This window comes from Drosophila ficusphila, unplaced genomic scaffold, assembly GCF_018152265.1.
Source record: "Drosophila ficusphila isolate 14025-0441.05 unplaced genomic scaffold, ASM1815226v1 contig_607, whole genome shotgun sequence".
In the NCBI taxonomy this organism is placed as follows: domain Eukaryota; kingdom Metazoa; phylum Arthropoda; class Insecta; order Diptera; family Drosophilidae; genus Drosophila; species Drosophila ficusphila.
In genome coordinates, this window is record NW_025064537.1 from 1,254,054 (window position 1) to 1,272,078 (window position 18,025).

General features: G+C 45.6%; 6 protein-coding genes across 8 annotated transcripts; 2 read left to right on the forward strand and 4 right to left on the reverse strand.

The window, feature by feature from the left end:
• Nucleotides 1-3,183: 3,183 nt before the first annotated feature.
• Nucleotides 3,184-4,048, reverse strand: LOC108093471 (trypsin). The gene has a single exon (XM_017193556.2). The coding sequence runs from the start codon at nt 4,038-4,040 to the stop codon at nt 3,219-3,221; it is 822 nt and encodes a 273-aa protein (XP_017049045.1). The 5' UTR covers nt 4,041-4,048; the 3' UTR covers nt 3,184-3,218.
• Nucleotides 4,049-4,765: 717 nt separating this feature from the next.
• LOC108093470 (trypsin delta) lies at nt 4,766-5,814 on the reverse strand. Its single transcript, XM_017193555.2, has one exon. The coding sequence runs from the start codon at nt 5,646-5,648 to the stop codon at nt 4,839-4,841; it is 810 nt and encodes a 269-aa protein (XP_017049044.1). The 5' UTR covers nt 5,649-5,814; the 3' UTR covers nt 4,766-4,838.
• A 560-nt stretch (nt 5,815-6,374) lies between these two features.
• Nucleotides 6,375-8,293, forward strand: LOC108093497 (ras-related protein Rab6). The gene has a single exon (XM_017193587.2). The coding sequence runs from the start codon at nt 6,727-6,729 to the stop codon at nt 7,351-7,353; it is 627 nt and encodes a 208-aa protein (XP_017049076.1). The 5' UTR covers nt 6,375-6,726; the 3' UTR covers nt 7,354-8,293.
• A 487-nt stretch (nt 8,294-8,780) lies between these two features.
• Nucleotides 8,781-11,986, reverse strand: LOC108093496 (threonine--tRNA ligase 1, cytoplasmic). Of its 2 annotated transcripts, none has more exons than XM_017193586.2 (4): nt 11,863-11,986; nt 11,145-11,205; nt 10,558-10,991; nt 8,781-10,501 (listed from the first exon to the last, which is right to left on the reverse strand). In XM_017193586.2, the coding sequence occupies exons 1-4, from the start codon at nt 11,914-11,916 to the stop codon at nt 8,915-8,917; spliced, it is 2,136 nt and encodes a 711-aa protein (XP_017049075.1). In that variant the 5' UTR covers nt 11,917-11,986; the 3' UTR covers nt 8,781-8,914. The 2 variants fall into 2 exon arrangements, with proteins under 2 accessions (XP_017049075.1, XP_017049074.1); XM_017193585.2 differs by lacking the exon at nt 11,863-11,986 and adding an exon at nt 11,647-11,836.
• Nucleotides 11,987-12,453: 467 nt separating this feature from the next.
• Nucleotides 12,454-15,110, forward strand: LOC108093506 (probable protein S-acyltransferase 23). 2 transcript variants are annotated; one of them, XM_017193597.2, is made up of 2 exons: nt 12,454-14,277; nt 14,341-15,110. In XM_017193597.2, the coding sequence occupies exons 1-2, from the start codon at nt 12,720-12,722 to the stop codon at nt 14,499-14,501; spliced, it is 1,719 nt and encodes a 572-aa protein (XP_017049086.1). In that variant the 5' UTR covers nt 12,454-12,719; the 3' UTR covers nt 14,502-15,110. The 2 variants fall into 2 exon arrangements, with proteins under 2 accessions (XP_017049086.1, XP_017049084.1); XM_017193595.2 differs by having other exon boundaries at nt 12,455-14,285.
• LOC108093505 (engulfment and cell motility protein 1) lies at nt 14,985-17,964 on the reverse strand. The gene is made up of 4 exons (XM_017193594.2): nt 17,752-17,964; nt 16,443-17,453; nt 15,831-16,382; nt 14,985-15,772 (listed from the first exon to the last, which is right to left on the reverse strand). Exons 1-4 carry the CDS (start codon nt 17,861-17,863, stop codon nt 15,273-15,275), a joined length of 2,175 nt encoding a protein of 724 aa, XP_017049083.1. The 5' UTR covers nt 17,864-17,964; the 3' UTR covers nt 14,985-15,272.
• Nucleotides 17,965-18,025: the final 61 nt, after the last annotated feature.

Below are 18,025 nucleotides of genomic sequence, written 5' to 3' on the forward strand. Positions count from 1 at the left end.
GTCTGCATACTGAATTCTTGGTTCGAGCGCGCCAAAGATTCTCGTTCGAAAGCTGCAGCGAAAGAGATTCTCCGAAGAGAGAGAATCCGCTAAGAGAATTCTCCTCGGCCGAAGGGAGATTAATTACCGGTCGCACTGCTGATAAGCATGAAATGTCGCTTGTACGCGGTTTGTTGCCCAATTAAAAATTAGATTTCGCTTTAGATTTGCCCACGAGATTGGGTAAGGTTCGCGGAACGATGGCAAGATAGATAGGATATCTACAAAAAAAGTCAAAAATGTACTTAAAAAAATTGAATAAATAGAAAAGAATAATACAAAAATTTTAATATTCGGTGAGTCTTATTTCAAGTTTAAATTGTTGAGTTTTAAAAATTTGTAAGAACTATACATTTTTAAAATCACACGAAATATGATATAATATTATAAATATTTATTTTATATTTTTAATAAATTTTATTTCGTTGAATGTTTTTTTTTCATACATTTTTACCTTTTGCATAACATATTTTTAAATACTATTTGAAATTAAAATACAATTACAGTTTTTGTTAAACTTTTTTGTTAGTGAAACATTTCGCACATTTGTAGATACAAATTTATTCTCATATTTATGACTTATGACTTATTGGGATTTACCTTTTGTTGATATTTCAGTCATCTTATTACCAATTTTCCAACCTTTCTCAGTTTCCGAACCACAGAAAGCAGTCAAGAGAAATATAATAATGAACACGTACATATGTGTGTATATAAAAATGCCCATAAAGCACAGAGATTCATTCCGATGCCAAATGCCGACGCCAATAAAGCCCCCGAGTAAACAATTCCAGGCATTACTCCATTACTCATAATGGCGCAGCCAAATGTCGCGGTCGGATCCTCATCCTCGTCCTCGTCCCCATCCTCTCCAGCGGAGAAAAGGAGACTCCGATTGGGGGAGCAGCGAAAAGGGAGGAGAGGAGCAGGGCAGGGAATCTGGAGACGGAGACGGAGGAGCACCCGCCCATGTTGTTCCCCAGGTTGCATAAATCTGTTCGATTCATAACACGAAGATTGCGAAGGAAGCCAAGAGAATTGGCCTTGCCTCGACTTTTGTCCGACTTTTTTTTCATTTGTTCTGGTCGGTGATGTTATCGTGAAATTGGAGTGTAAATAATTTAGTTAGTGTTTTTTTAAAATTAGTTTAAAATATATACATACATTTAATAAGATGTAATTTTAACCAGGCTATTAACTTTGACAAATAAAACTAGTCAGTTCATTTATTACTTATAAACATTTTTTAAGACCCACATAAAAGTTTTTCTTCAAGATTTTATAAGGATTACTATTATCGACAAAAAAAACTTTTTAATGACTCATAAACCACTTCCTTATGTTGTGTTGCTTGGTATTTCATAAATATAAATAATAAAAATTCCTTTTTTAAGGTAATACCAACATAACTAATGTTTTTTAATGTGACCTCTTTTTTATTATTTTATTTTAAGGTAATAACTACCGATCTCCAACCATTATTATTTGACCACTATTCGAGTTATTAAGATGACCGATAAGAAATGTAACTCTCTCTATGAAAGTGGGCACATAAAATAGTTTAATAGTTTAATTTACTTTTATGCTGCTTGACTGGCTGTAAAGTCACTGTAGCATCTCTGGAGCCGCGAGTCTGGTTCCTTTATCAGCCTTGTCTTCATCGATCGCGTCGGAGATTTCGTCTGTCTGATGGTCTTTTGTAGCTCTTGTTCTGTGGCTTGTTCCTCCCGATCTGCCGATCTCTCGATCTCCCTGTTCATTCCCGTTGAGTCGTCGCTTTGTCTTGACTCCTGGCAGTCGACTTCGCTGGACTCGAGGAGGAGGCGTGTCTGGCCGGACGAATAAAAACAAAATAATATGGAATGAAATATTTATCGCCATTAGAGCCTGATTAGCTGCGGGCGTGCTCTGGTCATCGTTCTCCGGGCCTCGTTCCTCGTTCTTGTCCCCATTCCCCACTCTCCAATCCCCGATCCCAATTCTTATTCCACAACTCGGATGCTTCGACGTTCTACAGCGCGAATGGCTTTTTGGGGGCACTTAATAAGCTTTGCTGGTATGATTGTGATGGGAAATTGATATGTTCATTCAATTATGTACTCCGGTCGTGTCAATAAACTGATTGCGATCGTGTCCAGCAACTTGCCGACCAATTAGTTTCCCAACGAGACCTGCCCGATCAATTTGATTGATAAAACGGCGGCCGGCTTAGGAGGAGTGGCTGGGATGACATGAAATCTAGACTTGGCGAAGCCCACACAAAAATGATCAGTGGTTAAAAGCAAAAGTCATCCCATTTGCCAAGCACCGCGGAGAAAATTGTTCTAGGAAGCAATGTGCAATTAGGAAATGGAAAGTTAATCACGAACTAATTTGTAAGAATAACAATCTTGTTTTTATTTATTGTTTATCTTGCAAGTTCAGAAGAAAGACTTTTAATAAAAATATACATTTTTGAAATTCTGATAAGCAAATTTTAATATTGCTTAAAGCAATTGCTTAAAGCAATATTAAAATTTAAAATGATAGATCGTTATAACTGAGTTCCTCGACAATCTCTTTAACTTAATAATATTGGATATTTAAATTTTTGTTCACAGGAGATATATTAAAATAGTAAACTTAAGCGAATATGAAAACTCTTTTAACTGACAGCTTTCAGTTGCAGCATGTGATTAATTAGCTCTTTCTTTAACTATGTTTATACTCTTGGCTTTAGTTTTTAAAGGAAAACATTAATAATATCGAAGAGTCTTTGTGGGTTGTCAAGAATAGAGCCCGTAATGTAATGAGAAGTCCCCAATTTCATATCAATATCTCCGTTTATCACAACAGTAATAAATATTATTATTAGGAACTTGATTGATGGTAATCGAATTAAAGCTGTGCGCATTAATGTGCATTGTTTGTGCTTTGTAAAATTTAATGGGCAATTGGAATATATAAGATTAAATATTAGACTAGATAAGATAATGAAACACACATTTTTTTGTTGTCATGACTTGCTTTATAAAGGTTATTTATTGAAGTGTCTTTCGTTTAATTAATTTAATTAATGAAAAGATAACTATTTATTTCTTAGGAAATTTGATAAGCTTTCTAGCTTTTAGTTGCAATTTCAATATGAAACACGTGAAAAGCTAACAATTTCATAACAAGTTCTTTATTTATCCAACAAATCATATCTTTTGGTTGGCTGCAATCCAGGAAGTAAACGAGGAGACCTGGACATAAACAGAGGGAGAATTGGGCTGACCGCAAGGCAGCTTTCCCCAGGACACGATGCCGATAAGGACGTTCCCTTGGACCAAAGGACCTCCAGAATCCGAGGTGCAGAAGCTGGTTCCTCCGGTGAGGGGACCCGTGCAGAGGTTTGTGGTGTGGACATCCTGACCCTTGGTGCCCAATGCAGCAGCACAGGAATCCAGGCTGATGATGGGGATGTTCTTAGCCTCCTGGAGAGTCTTCGGATAGGAGGGACTGTTCGTCTTGCTGGTGCTGCCCCAACCAAAGAGGTTGGCCGTGCCAGTTGGTCTCACTCCGGATGATGGAAGCTTCACAGGAGCCACTGCAGCGGTCCAAACGAAGGCGGTGGGCGTGTAGATCAGTCCGATGTCGTAGGGAACGGTTCCTCCGGTGTACAAGTCGTTGACCACGAAGTGGGTGATCGTGCGCTTCTGGGTGGTGCTCGCTGTTCCTGCCACCGCGATGCTTCCTGCCACCAAAGTGCTTCCCAGAACTTGGTTTCTGTTGGCCAGACAATGAGCAGCTGTGACCAGCCAGTTGGTATTCAGGATATTGGCCGCACAGTAGTGGGTTCCTCCGTACTGCATGGACACTATATAGGGAGCACTATTTGCCGCCGCCGCAGTGCCACCAACCACTCTTCCTTCGGGTTGGGCAGAAGCTATTCCCAATCCCCGGCATAATCCCAGAACCAGGAAGAGGAAACCGGCCACGGATCGATGGCGCCACCTTGTTTGCTGTCCGCTCGCAATCATATTTTTCGCGCAACTGTTTACATCAACTGCATCGACGGCCTTTTAAATTAAATCGCGATAGGTTATTTCACGAGAACCACCAAAGAAATAGATAAGGGTTTTCAATTAGGGCCCTTGTCTCACAGATAAGCACCTAATAAGATTAGATGATTTTTATATACATTATATTCCTATATTTAAAGATAGACTGTGTCAACAAGGTGGAAAAAGTATTTCAGTATCTCAAGTTTTCCTCTATATTGTAGATGTTGATGGGCTTCCCCGGCGATTCCACGAGCTTGATGCGTAATTATTTTATTACCTTATTTTGGACGGATTTTTCTTTTATTATTTGTGTTCGCGCCATCAAAAAGTGTTAATTGTGAATTATTTAAAAAAAAATCTTTTTTGGGTTTCTGTGCCATTTAGTTAAAATTGTTGTTTATTATAGCATGAAATACCAAAATAGCAAACGTTTAAACTCCATTAGCTCATTAAATAAACTCATTTAATAAACTACACTGCTGATTATTAAATTGTCATAAACTCAAAGTTTTATTAAGGGCCCATAACTCAAAAAGAGAACATGTTCTTTGATTCCCAACATACATTATACATAATGCTGTAAACATTCTGATCAGTTTGACCCTTTTCCACATTGTTTTCAGCTTTTTAGGAAAATGATAAGATAAACTTGACAATCAACTTTGTGATACTGCGATCGCAATGCGAGTGAAATTCCCATATTTAAGTCACTTGCCTATAAAGGCACAACTTCGATTGCTTTTATTTTGAAAAAAATATTAACCCTTCGGAACTTCAGGGCACCTGTTGGTTGGACGATATCCAGGAAATGAACGAGGACACTTGCACATAGACCGACGGCGAGTTGGCCTGACCGCAAGGAAGCTTTCCCCAGGACACGATGCCGATGAGGACATTGCCCTGGACCAGAGGACCTCCCGAATCCGAGGTGCAGATGCTGACGCCGCCGGTCAGAGGACCCGTGCACAAATTGGTCGAGTGAACATCGCTGCCTTTGGTTCCCAGGGCGGCCTCGCAGGAGTCCAGCGAGATGATGGGCACATTGGTTGCCACCTGGAGGGTGGAGGGATAGGAGGCGGTGTTGGTGGTGCTGGTGCTGCCCCATCCGTAGAGATTGGCGGTACCGGTGGGCACCACTCCCGAAGTGGGCAGCGTGACAGGAGCCACTGCGGCGGACCAAACGAAGGCGGTGGGCGTGTAGACCAAACCGATGTCGTAGGGAACGGTTCCGCCGGTGTACAAGTCGTTGATCACAAAGTAGGTTATGCTGCGTGTCTGCGTGGTGCTGGCTGTTCCGGCCACCGCAATGCTTCCCGCCACCAGAGTGCTCCCCAGAACCTGGTTGCTGTTGGTCAGACAATGGGCGGCGGTCACCAGCCAGTTGGCATTCAGGATGCTCGCTGCACAATAGTGGGTACCTCCGTACTGCATGGACACCGCGTAGGGAGCGCTGTTGGCTGCCGCCGCTGTACCGCCCACGACACGCCCCTCCGGAAGGGCGATGGCCACGCCGGACACCTGGCAAAGACCAAGGATGAGCAGGACCCCGCTGGCCAACTGTTCTCTCCGTCCGTTCGCTATCATAGTTTTCGCGGAACTGTTTACATCGGCCTTTATCGCGGGCAGTTTAAATTAATTCGCGATTCTAAATTTGCCAGCAAATGCGGATGATAAGACCTTCAATTAAGAAACGTTTCCAGATAACATATATTATTATTTGAGATTATAAGGCGCCAGAGCACTGACTCTTTGGCAGAAGTACGTCAACTTGCGGCGATAGCATGGAAAAATAACTACGTTAATATCTCAAGTGTGCTAAGTAACCTTTCCGAGCTTTTAAATTTGGAAAGTCAAATATTTATATTTGAAAATCGCAATTCACCTTTTTGGTATGTTGGGTCTGTAAGAATGGTATTTAAGGTAACATTTTTCTTTTCTCAAATTAAAGAAACCAGTAAGTAAAACTTAAAAACACAATTCTAAGTGGTCAGTTTTTCAAGTTCGGTAACTTACACATTTAAAAAAAATTTTTTTATTTTAAAATCACATTTTGTGATTTTAATATTGCTTAACGTTGCTTTCTTAATAAATTGGTAAAAATCTAACTCAATTTTAATCTAAACGTTTACTTGTAACGCTCCAAATATCTTTTCCGTTATTATTCGACCCAAATAGAAAGAAAATTATTTGCAAATTGGTTTTCCCATTACCACTTATAGAAATTGCAAATCACTGTTCACTATTTCAGTATATTTAAGGTGCGTATTAACTGTTTAGTATGTTGCGGTATTTCCTCTCCACCACGGTCACACAGCAACTGACTCAGAAGTTGAAGAAGAAGCAGAGACGATTTGCTGGCCACAATTTTTCCACGACTTAACTTCGCGATTTACCTAGCCAATCGAACCGGAATTCGATTTGCAGCTATCCGGAAGCATATAGAGCGCGAGTGCGGCAACCAATTGCCGTGATTGCAGCGAAATCGCCGTGCGAAAAGGCCCCGAAAACCGCTGGCCCAGCCCATTATAAACAGAGAGGAGGGGTGGAGAGTGGAGAGTGCGCAGCCGAGGAGTGTGGAGAGTGGAGAGAAGAGAGCGGAGCGAGAAGAGAGGTCAGCAAACCCAAACCCGTAATTAAGAAAAAGTAGACACGTACGTGGAAGATGTCATCCGGAGATTTTGGCAACCCGCTGAGGAAGTTCAAGCTTGTCTTCCTGGGCGAACAGAGTGTGGGGAAGACCTCCCTGATCACGCGCTTCATGTACGACAGCTTCGACAACACGTACCAGGCGACGATCGGAATCGACTTCCTCTCAAAGACCATGTACCTGGAGGACCGGACGGTGCGCCTGCAGCTGTGGGACACGGCGGGCCAGGAGCGCTTCCGCTCGCTGATCCCCTCCTACATCCGAGACTCCACGGTGGCCGTCGTTGTGTACGACATAACCAACACCAACTCGTTCCACCAGACCTCAAAGTGGATCGATGACGTGCGCACGGAACGGGGTAGCGACGTGATTATCATGCTCGTGGGTAACAAGACGGATCTCTCGGACAAGCGCCAGGTGTCCACCGAGGAGGGTGAGCGCAAGGCGAAGGAACTGAACGTGATGTTCATCGAGACGAGCGCCAAGGCGGGCTACAATGTGAAGCAGCTATTCCGGCGAGTGGCCGCCGCACTGCCCGGCATGGATTCCACGGAGAATAAGCCGTCGGAGGACATGCAGGAAGTGGTGCTGAAGGACTCGCCCAACGAGACTAAGGACCCAGAGGGCGGCTGCGCCTGCTAGAACCGGTTGAGCCCAGCCAAACCGATCCAACGGCCTCCCCTTCGAACAGCAGGATCAGGAACAGGAGCAGGAGCAGGCAGTCGGTCAACAGCACTCGTGTACACAAGTGTCAGGTGTATGTGGCTGGATCTGCGACGATTCCTCAACATCTAAACACACACATACACACTTTACGTTTAAGTTTATTTATAAAGTAACAAATGATAGCAAAGGCAAATAGACTAAAACAACAATTAACGAAAATCGGCTAACTAATTAATGTTAATTGAGCAGTGCAGACGAGCAAATCCCGAGCGTAGGCGAATGAATGCTAACTCATTGACACGAGATCAGGGATCAAGATCAGAGTAATATTTGCGAGTTAGCTACCAGACAAGAATATAGTGTTGTGCATTTCCGATTGTCCCCATAAGAAAACAAAAAAAAGAAAATAAGAAACCCCTAATCCAACCATGTACTTATGCCAGGCCAGGCGGTCCAGGATCCTCCGACATTCCAGCTCTCGTAGATACCACGCAGCCAGCCTGTGTTCAATGATTCCACCAGTACCAGCCAGCCAGCCAGGCACCTTGTTTCCAATTATAGCCCCGTTCTGTTCTGTTTGCGGCTTTCGTTTCGCCCATTTCGGTTTTCGGTTTATTTAGCACAGCGACTGCTAACTGGAACTTTGGATGGCATAGGACTTGGACACGTGCATCTTATGAATAAATATACACAGATATATAATATGTATTTTTATGACTAAAACTGAGACAGACAAGCAGGCAGCACGAGCAGAGCAAACACTTAACAATATTATTAACGATTTTTGCTTCGATTAGCGAGAGAACTTTGTGCATTTTTTACGCGAAAAGCAAAAGCTTACAAAATTGATAATTGAATAAAAACATAAACCTATGGATGCAATTTTTAATAAATCAAATTATGAAAATGAAAAGTATACAATATATTAGCAATAAATTAAAACCAAAAAAAAAAAAACAAGCCCAAAAATGAGTCATACAATGTGGGTGCTCTCACCTCTCCCCATTTCCCTCCTCAAAATAGGGTTCAACTAGATTTGGGGCGTCGTATCTTATCATTTTCAAGTTGCGTTACCGGGGAAAATACTTCCTGAATGGAATGTGTCGGCGTGACTGTTCTGAAATTGCTGACGAATTACTGTGATTCGTAAGAAATTACAGTGTAAGAGGCTTTCAGTTATTGATCCATTTTGGAAATCGTAATACTCTTGTAGTTAACCGCATTCCACATATCAGTTTTCTTGTCAGCTTCACTAATTTCACACAATTTGTTTTCGTTGTAATGTCAAACACCGCAATGCCTCTGCATATACAATCACTGGATAGTCTCCTTTTATTTTTATGCGCTAATTATGAATGGGTGCCTCCCTTTATTCATAGCAAGTACTAAACAAATCGTTATAATTCAGTTTTGGATTTGGTTTTTATTTGTGAATTCCGGTTTCATAAGCGTAAATACATAGAAAGAACAAAAATGCTTACTTGCTTTGCCATGCAAATGTTAAGTATACTTTTGATAAATAGATCGAAATTGAGTCTTAGAAGCTGTCCTCGTTGGCGATGAACTCATCGCGAATCTTCTGCAGCTTGGTGATCAGCTCCGCCACGGACACCTCGCCGTGCACCTTGTTGTCGCGGGTGCGCACGTTCACGGTGTTGGAGGAGCGCTCCTTGTCGCCCACCACCAGGATGAAGTTGAACTGGGCCAATTGAGCATTTCGTATCTTCTTGTTCATAGTGTCGCCGGCATCGCAGTCAGCTTCGCTCATGAATCCGGCATCGTGCAGCTGATCCCGAACGGACTGGGCGTACTGGTCATAGGCAGGACCCACGGGTACCACCATCACCTGGCGCGGCGACAGCCAGAAGGGCCACTTGCCGGCAAAGTTCTCAGTGAGGATGGCAATCATGCGCTCCACCGAGCCGAGAATGGCACGGTGGATGATCACCGGCCGCTTCTTCTCGCCATCGTCGGCGATGTAGTTGAGATTAAAACGAATGGGCAGTTGGAAGTCCAGCTGGATGGTGGCGCACTGATGGGCCCGCTTGAGCGCATCCATAATGGTAATATCAATCTTGGGTCCGTAGAAGGCGCCATCGCCGGGGTTCTCCTTCCAGGGCATTCCGAACTCGTTGAGCGACTCGGCGAGCGCCTTCTCCGCATCGTTCCACTGCTCCAGCTCGCCCAGGTAATTTTCCGGGCGCGTGGACAGAACCAGCTGGAAGGAGAAGCCGAAGATGGTGTACACGTGCTTCAGGAACTCCAGGCAGCCCTTCATCTCGCTCTTGATCTGCTCGGGGGCGCAGAAGATGTGCGCATCGTCCTGCTGGAAACGACGCACGCGGGTGAGTCCAGTCAAAGCTCCAGAAAGTTCGTTACGATGCAGTACACCAAAGTCGGCCATGCGAAGCGGCAGCTCTCGCCAGGATCGGTTGCGGTTATCGAAGATGAGGCAATGTCCTGGACAGTTCATGGGCTTGAGGGCGAACTTCTCCTTCTCGGCCTCAAAGGAGAACATGTTCTCGGCGTAGTGCTGCCAGTGACCAGAGGTCATCCACAACTTGGCGTTGTAGATGTTGGGCGAAATGACTTCCTGGAAACCGCGCTTCCTGTACTCTGCCTTGATGAAGCTTATCAAGGTGTTGTAAATGTGTGCTCCTCGCGGCTGGAAAAAGCATGAGCCGGGCGACAGCTCATGGAAAAAGAAAAGCTCCTGTTCGCGACCGATTTTGCGGTGATCCCGTTTGGCTGCCTCCTCCTGCAGTTTCTCCCACTCTTTCAGCTGCTTGGGATCGGGGAACGAAATGCCGTAGACGCGCTGCAAAGTCTCAGCGTCGGCTTTGCCCTCCCAGTAGGTGGAGGAGTTCTTGGTGATCTTCAGCGCCTTCACCTTTCCGGTGTGACGAACGTGGGGCCCACGGCAGAGATCGATCAGGGAGCCGCACTTGTAGACAGTGGTACGATCGCTGGTCACCTTCTCGTTGAGAATGCGCACCTTGAACTCGTTGTACTTGAACATCTCCAGCAGGTCGGACTTCTTCATCTCCAGGCGTTCAAAGTTCTGCTTTTCCTTAACGATTTGCTTGACCAGGGACTCCATCGCGCCGTAGTCGTTGGTGGAGATCTGATATACAAGATTATTAGCTTCTCTATTATCCATAAAAGAAGGTAATTGCTTACACCCTCGCCCTCCAGATGCATGTCGTAGTAGAAGCCATTTTCAATTGGCGGACCGTAGCACAAGTGTCCGCCGTAGATGCGCTCCATTGCCTCACCCATTATATGGGCGGAGCTGTGCCAGAAGACGGCCTGCGCCTCCGGATCGTCGAACTTGAGTAGCTGCAGTGTGCAATCGCCCTCGAGGACGCGGTCCAAGTCCCAGACCTCTCCGTTCACCTTGGAAATGACAGTGTTGTCGGCCAATCCTTGGCTTATTCCTCGAGCCACCTCGTATGGGGTGCTCTCCCAGGAGGTGGCGTCAACTTGCTTGCCGTCTGGCAGAGTGACCTTGATAGGCTCCCGTTTCTTGGCCGCCAGTTCAGCCTCGTACTCCGCCTTACATTTCTCCCAGAAGACATTGCGCTCGGCAATATATTGCGGCAAGGGATTGAGCTCTGAAATAATCGGAGGAAGGATAGGAATATAGGATTGATTTTATATGTAAGACTCCTAAAGATGGGTCATGAGTACATAAACTATTAATCACGAAAAAATATATACCAGCAATCTTAATGTTGATTCATTCTTATAGTTATGTTTATCCTTACCCTTGCGAGAATCGCCACCGCCGGCCGGTTTTTCCTTTTTCTCCTTCTTCATTTTGGCCGCCTGCAAATACAAATCCATTGAAAAAATCAATAACACTGAAATGTAAAGTTGCTGAATTTCTGCTACGTATGCAATTAGGTAAACGATTTTTTCGGTATCTACTTTCGACTGATGTTCTTTTTCTTGGTGTTTGAACAATTGGGGGCAAAAAGCGATGAGAATAACAAGACGCTTTCGGCGCTTTTTGTCAGCGACCTATCTCTTTTTGTATCGAGGTTTTGAGCAACTCTTCGTCACATTTAAAGCTGATGCAATATCGAAGAGTTTTAAGCAGGAAAGTTTAATGGTTGTTAGTGACGTCACAGAAACCGGCACTGATTCATTGCAGACACACAAACACAGACGCACACTTGCACAAATAAACATAACATTCACACGTGCCAGAAAATGGGTTTTTTTATCGAAGTTAAATTCAATTTCTTTTTAGCTTAAAACACCAACCAAAGTTGCGTAGCTGTGTTGCTGTTCTTTCAATTGTTGTTGTTGCAGTTGTTGTTTTGGTGGATTCGCCTGCGTCTGAATTTTCGGCAAAATTCGCTGGCAAATGCGGCTTAATTGACTATAATATCTGCCGCTTTGGGGCGCCAGTTTCAACATAACTCGGCTATCTAGCACTTTTTATACACTCGAATTCAGTTTGTAAAGAGTTTAACATGCCTTTTGCTTGTTTAAATCCAAGTTATTTAGTTCCGTCACCACGTTGTCACCCATTTTTTACGAAACAAATTTATCAGAGGAGGTCTGTGAAGTGGGGCCAGGTGACTAAACAGTTCTTTCACCAAAAGATGGAGGGGAAGTGCAATACTAACTAAACAAAATGCGCCCTTTCCACCAGATCTTTAAAACAAAATTTTTAACGAATACTTTTAATTGACGTCTAATCTAACAACTTTAAAACATAAATGACACAATTAAAAGAAAAATTTTTATTTATCAAATCAAACGATTTATTAAAGTATCAGAATTAAGTAATTGTCTTTGATTTTTAAATGATTTCGGATACTAAATTGGATAAACTTGTATCGTAATTGTTTGATAATGTTTTGAAACGCCTTTCGTTTGTTTAATTTGTTTTCACTTTCGTTCAGTGCTTAGCCTCCATCGGATTATTTCGCTACGACTAAAGTCTTTAAGTGCCTCTCGTTCAAAACAAAACTTGACTTTAGGTATTACCATAACCAAAGCGAAGCTGGCCCCACTTCACGCTAAACACCGAAAATAACGGTCAGCTGTTTTCGGTTTGGCGCCAACTCGAGTTCGAAAGTGGCCCCAATTCGGGTCCTGCCATTCGAACTTCTTATTGATTTTCTCACAGTGCTGACATAATTTCCTTGCCATCGAGGGCAGTCGTGTGTTTACCTATCGTGTTCCGCTTAAAATTGGACAAACGGAATTAAAATTTCGGTTGTGGAGTTACGGGAAAAGACGACAAAATTGCACACCTACTGGAAAACCCCCTGCATCAAGGCAACGGTGGAACGGCGGACCGTTTGGGCGTAGACTTCGAGTTCTACATGGCCTCGAAGGTACATCCGAGTCCGGGGGCGGCGCGCAGTGTGTGGGCGCTGCCGCTGACCGCCTCCTCCTCCTGCAACATGGTCGTGGCGGAGGAGGATGGCCATGCCCATGCCGACGATATTCACCTGGATCACCGTCCGCACTCGCCTCCGTTAACAGGTCGCGGGGCGGGAGGTGAACATGGGGGAGGGGGTGTGGAGGACCACGAGAACGTGCTCCTTTTCGAAGGATTGGATGGTGCGACCACCGTAAATCTGGACGACATATTCGACATTATCAAGAACGGCGAGGTCAGCGAGGTGGAGAACCTGGTGGACAAGTTCGGCATGGAGTGCCTGTCGGCTAGGGATCGCCATGGCTACACACCAGCCCACTGGATAGCTCTCAACGGGAATGTCCAGTTGATGAGGTACCTCATAGAACGAACTGCTCCCATTGATCTGCCATGTTTGGGAACGCAGGGTCCAAGACCCATTCATTGGGCCTGCAGGAAAGGACACGCCTCCGTGGTCCAGGTGCTCCTCCAGGCAGGAGTGGCAGTTAATGCGGCGGATTTCAAGGGCTTGACTCCGCTTCACTTGGCATGTATGTACGGTCGGACAGCCACGGCAGCCTATCTCCTGGGAATGGGAGCTCTGAATAATCTTACGGATATCAACGGCGATACCGCTCTGCACTGGGCGGCGTACAAGGGCCATGCGGATCTGATGCGACTGCTGATGTACTCTGGCGTGGAGCTGCAAAAGACGGACAATTTTGGGTCCACACCATTGCATCTGGCCTGCCTCTCGGGCAACATGACCTGTGTACGCCTGCTGTGCGAGAAATCCCAGCTGGATCTGGAACCGAGGGACAAGAACGGAAAGACCCCAATCATGCTGGCCCAGGCTCATCAGCACCAGGATGTGGTGCGTCTGCTCTACGGCGAAGTGAAAAAGAAGTCTCGCTGGATTCCCTCGGTTTCGGAGAGCTGGGGCTGGCTGTTCGGCGGAGCCGGGGACTCCAAGGGACCGCTGTTCCTGTTCCTCTTTTCGGTGCTGCTGTGGGGTTACCCCATGTACATGATTCGTGCGATTCCCATCACCTGGAACATATTGAGACGCTCGCACTACTGCTTTATCTACTGGAACGCTGTGATGTGGATCAGCTGGGCCATCGCCAACCGAAGGGATCCCGGCTACATACCGCTCAGCTCGGATGCCTACTACCGAGCCATCAAGCAGATCCCTTACTTCGACAAGCTCAAGAAGCGGAACGTGATGCTCACCAGGTTGTGCCACAGTTGCAGGTGCCTCCGGCCGCTGAGGGCCAAGCACTGCCGCGTATGCAATCGGTGCGTCTCTTACTTTGACCACCACTGTCCCTTCATCTACAACTGCGTGGGACTGCGCAACAGGATGTGGTTCTTCCTGTTCGTCTTGTCGGTGGCCGTCAATTGCTCATTTACGATCTACTTTGCTTGCTACTGCGTGATGATCGAGGGATTCACGATGCTTTATGTGCTGGGACTCATCGAGGCGGTTGTGTTTTGCGGACTGGGTTGGATTCTCACCTGTACTTCGGTAGGAGTTGCCTCTCCAGAAAATTTAATTTTATAAACTCATTGTTCCCTTGCAGATCCTTCACGCCTGCATGAACCTCACCACGAACGAGATGTTCAACTACAAGAGATATCCCTATCTGCGGGACAAGCGAGGTCGCTACCAGAATCCCTTCTCGCGCGGCCCCATCCTGAACTTGCTCGAGTTCTTCGTCTGCCTGCCGGATCGGGGCGATGACAACGATCTTCTGCTGGAGGATAACATTTGATTAAGGATCTAGGATCGCGCCCCCGCCCGCCGGCGCAAGTTGCCCGTGCGTGGATAATGATGTGAGGAGGCAGCCGGAGACCCACTCGGGTAGGCTGCCAGTTTGGTTTTGCTCCGCAGGCTTTGTGCTTACTCGAATGCTTTAAAGTTCGGACCGAAAGTCAGCAAGTGCGTGTTTTATCATCTCAAGTTGCAATATATCAGTGTGGAGGGAAAATTGATTAAGATTCGTTGTCTGCTGTAAGGTGAACATAAAACTGGCCCAACTTAAGGCCAATTTGCGTACTCTGAATTGCACAATCAAAAGCAGTAATTAATTTCAAAGCTAAGACTTTATAATCTAAGGAACCAACATTTTGCCCATCGCACTGGTTTACAAGTATCGGCCTGCCGATCCTTTCGCTTTTCCAACTCGTTACCTTCTAGCCTTTGGATAAGAATACGCTTCTCTTGTTAGTTTTTGTACAAAATTGTTATGTATAAAATGTGTTATTTAATGATCTCTATATTATATACCTACTATAATAATAAATGGTGTAAAAGTTCACTAAATGGCTGGGCAGGGGAAGCCAATCGCGAGCGCCCGCACCGTTTGTTCATTTTGTGTTTGGGGAATTGCACAAGTAATACTAGCAGAAGATCAGATCGGAGAATATATGTAGTGGGTACACTTTGGCATGTATCTTGGGTGATGGGAGTCTAGAATGAATTGATACTTTCAATGGTGAGTGTGCGTTATGCTTAGCTCTCGAAGCAAAAGTCGTAGTTCTCAGGGTCCTCGGGTATGGGCGGTGGGTCCTTGCTGATGTCCACTCCCTCGGTGTCCAACAAGCGGAGCTTGATCTCCATTGACAACAAGGTGTCGAAGTCCTCGTTTTTTTGCTTGCTGACCATCGGCTGTCCCAGCAGTGCGTTTATTCCGTCCGTCCAGTAGTTAAAGATACTCTCGTCGGGCGCCACAAAGTCCAACGTGGAGTGCTCCATATTCTCAAACGTTATCGAAAACGCCAGATTTACGGCGGATTTCCTAATTCGAGTTTCCTTCATATGCGGACATTCCTTGCCCTCCAGCAACTGCTTAATCTCACTGATGGGCAGCTTTTTGGGCAGTTCCTCCATGGTGGGTATGTTCTTCTCGTCGCAATCGCCATAATGAATCACCTTGTGGTTGGGCGAAAGGCGGGCGTACCAGAATTTGTCCTTGGTTCGAGTTCCTCGCAAATATTTAGCGAAACGGGTGCCTAATATAAAAGGAAGGTTTTAGTTTTAAAATTATAGGGTTCATAACAAGATCTGTACCTTCCACCAAAAACGAAAGCCGCTGCTGCTTGATAAGCTCCAGGATGTGCGGCGATATCTTCTCCTTTAGCTTCACAATCGCCGAGGCAGTGGAGTCACACTCCTCCTTCGAAGTGCGCTCCTGCTGGCGCAGCGTTGTGATCTGCTGATAGGTCAACAGAGCAATCTTGTTACGGAAATCCTCCAGGTTCTCGGGCCTGCACTTGAGAGTTCTTTGGATCTGCTCTCGCACCACGCTGAAGGTTGTAGTAAAGTCCTCGGCAGTAGCACGCATGTCCTTCCATGTGCGATTTAACGTTATGACACAGATGCAGAAGAACTCCTCGAACGGAAAGTCGTGAGTGAAGAACATTGGTTGAAAGTCGCCGGACTGCTCTGCTGGCGGCTCTCCAATGCGGAGAATATCACACAGCACCTTGACCAGTTCGATGGAGGTGCGTCCGAACGGACACTCGTGCTCATCCGCACGGCAGGAGTTCTCCCGCACAATTTTAGCATACTGTTGGGTGTAGTTGCGTGCAAAGTACACCATGCAGTCCAAAGCTAGAATGCCTTAAAGAAAAGATTTGGATTAGCACACGCAGGAGCTCTGTTAAGGTACATGCTCCTTACCAGGAGGCGTTTCAATGAAATCTTGGGCGGGATTAATGTCGCACTTAAAGCCCAGCTTTTTGTAGTACTGCGAGAAGTTCACGTTGCCAGCTCCAGAGCCACCACCGCGCCGAATGTGATCGTCGTTCTGGTTCAAAGCGTTGGTGTGATCGTCGAAGGCAATGCGCCGCAGCTCTTTAATCTTTTCGTGCGCATCCTGATCCTGGGCGTTCATTTTCATGCGCATCCGTTTTTCCAGCAGACCAAGAGTAAGTGTTTGCAGCACGTACAGCTGGTGAGTCATCTCAGTGCCCAGTCCGTTGCCAATGAGGGCCAGTCGGAACTGTTTGGCGCTAATTGTGTGGGCGATGGTCCTTCGGCGGGTTTCGTCTGCCTTTACAAACAGAGCGTTTAGCAGGGCGATGGCGTTCTGTCGCATCACCGGCGAGTTGACCTCCTGCAACAGTCGTAGAATGTCCTGCAGTTTGATGTCTTCGGCGACCAGAACGTGTTTGCTGCTGCACATGACAATGTTCTCCAGGTTGGAGAGCGCGCTCTCGCCGCAGTTGGTTGGATATTTCTGAAAGTTTCTCACAATCTCAATGTTGCGAGCCACAAAGGAGTTCTCCGGCACTTCCCAGGACACCGTGCCGTGCTCCATCAGCTCCACGAAGCTGGCCAGGCTGTATTTGAGAATGTCCTCGTTGGTCTGGCCGTTATCTTCGATCATCTTGATGAGCGTGTCGAGGCCCTTCTCCTTGATAAACTCCAGGGCGAAGGTATGATCGGTGCTCAGCTTGGTGAGATCTTTTAGGCGCATGGCCTTCTCCTGGGCATTGCCATTAAGCAGGGTCTCCATGGCGTCGCTGGCCGTCTTGGATGGCGAGTACTGCAATCGCAGTACGGAGCCATTTTTGATCTCATTCCTGTTCTTTTCAGTTACGTACTTTTGGTTGTTTGACTCGCAGAACTGAAGAGCGTAGTTTTGGTGATCACTGATGCCCCAACCATTGCATATGTCCTGGATTTTGCCTGAAAGCAAATAAGAGATAAGTAAGCCATAAAACCAACTTCCTGCCTAACTCAATGCATTGCATTTAAATGAGAAATGCGAAGAGGGGGGCGCTGACATCACGATAACACTCGAACATAAAGCAAAGGGCGTTGGTTTAAAACTTTCTTTCTTTTTTAATGGTTTCCCCCCACAATAACTGCCCACTTTATGTTTGATCCACCTAACCGCCCTCGTATTGCTTGATTAAAAGAGGGTTTAACTTGATTTCCTGCCTAGCTTTCATTAAATCTAAATTATTGTCTTGTATTTACTCACTTGCTAGGGGATGCCTTTGGTCCAGATTTATCAACTGCGCCATATGGTTTTCCCGCTCCACGGCTATTTTCACAATATGTGAATCCTTTACCGTCGTCTTTTTCGGAATCATACTGGTACTTTTTAATTTACGAGAACGGCAATTATTAATTTATTATTGTTTTTCTGCCTAATACCCTGCTAGAGCTGGAGCGAAAACCGATGTTTACTCGACACTATCGATGTTTGCAGTCATTTACAATCGATGATTTCCCTGCGAATGTCGATTTTTTTT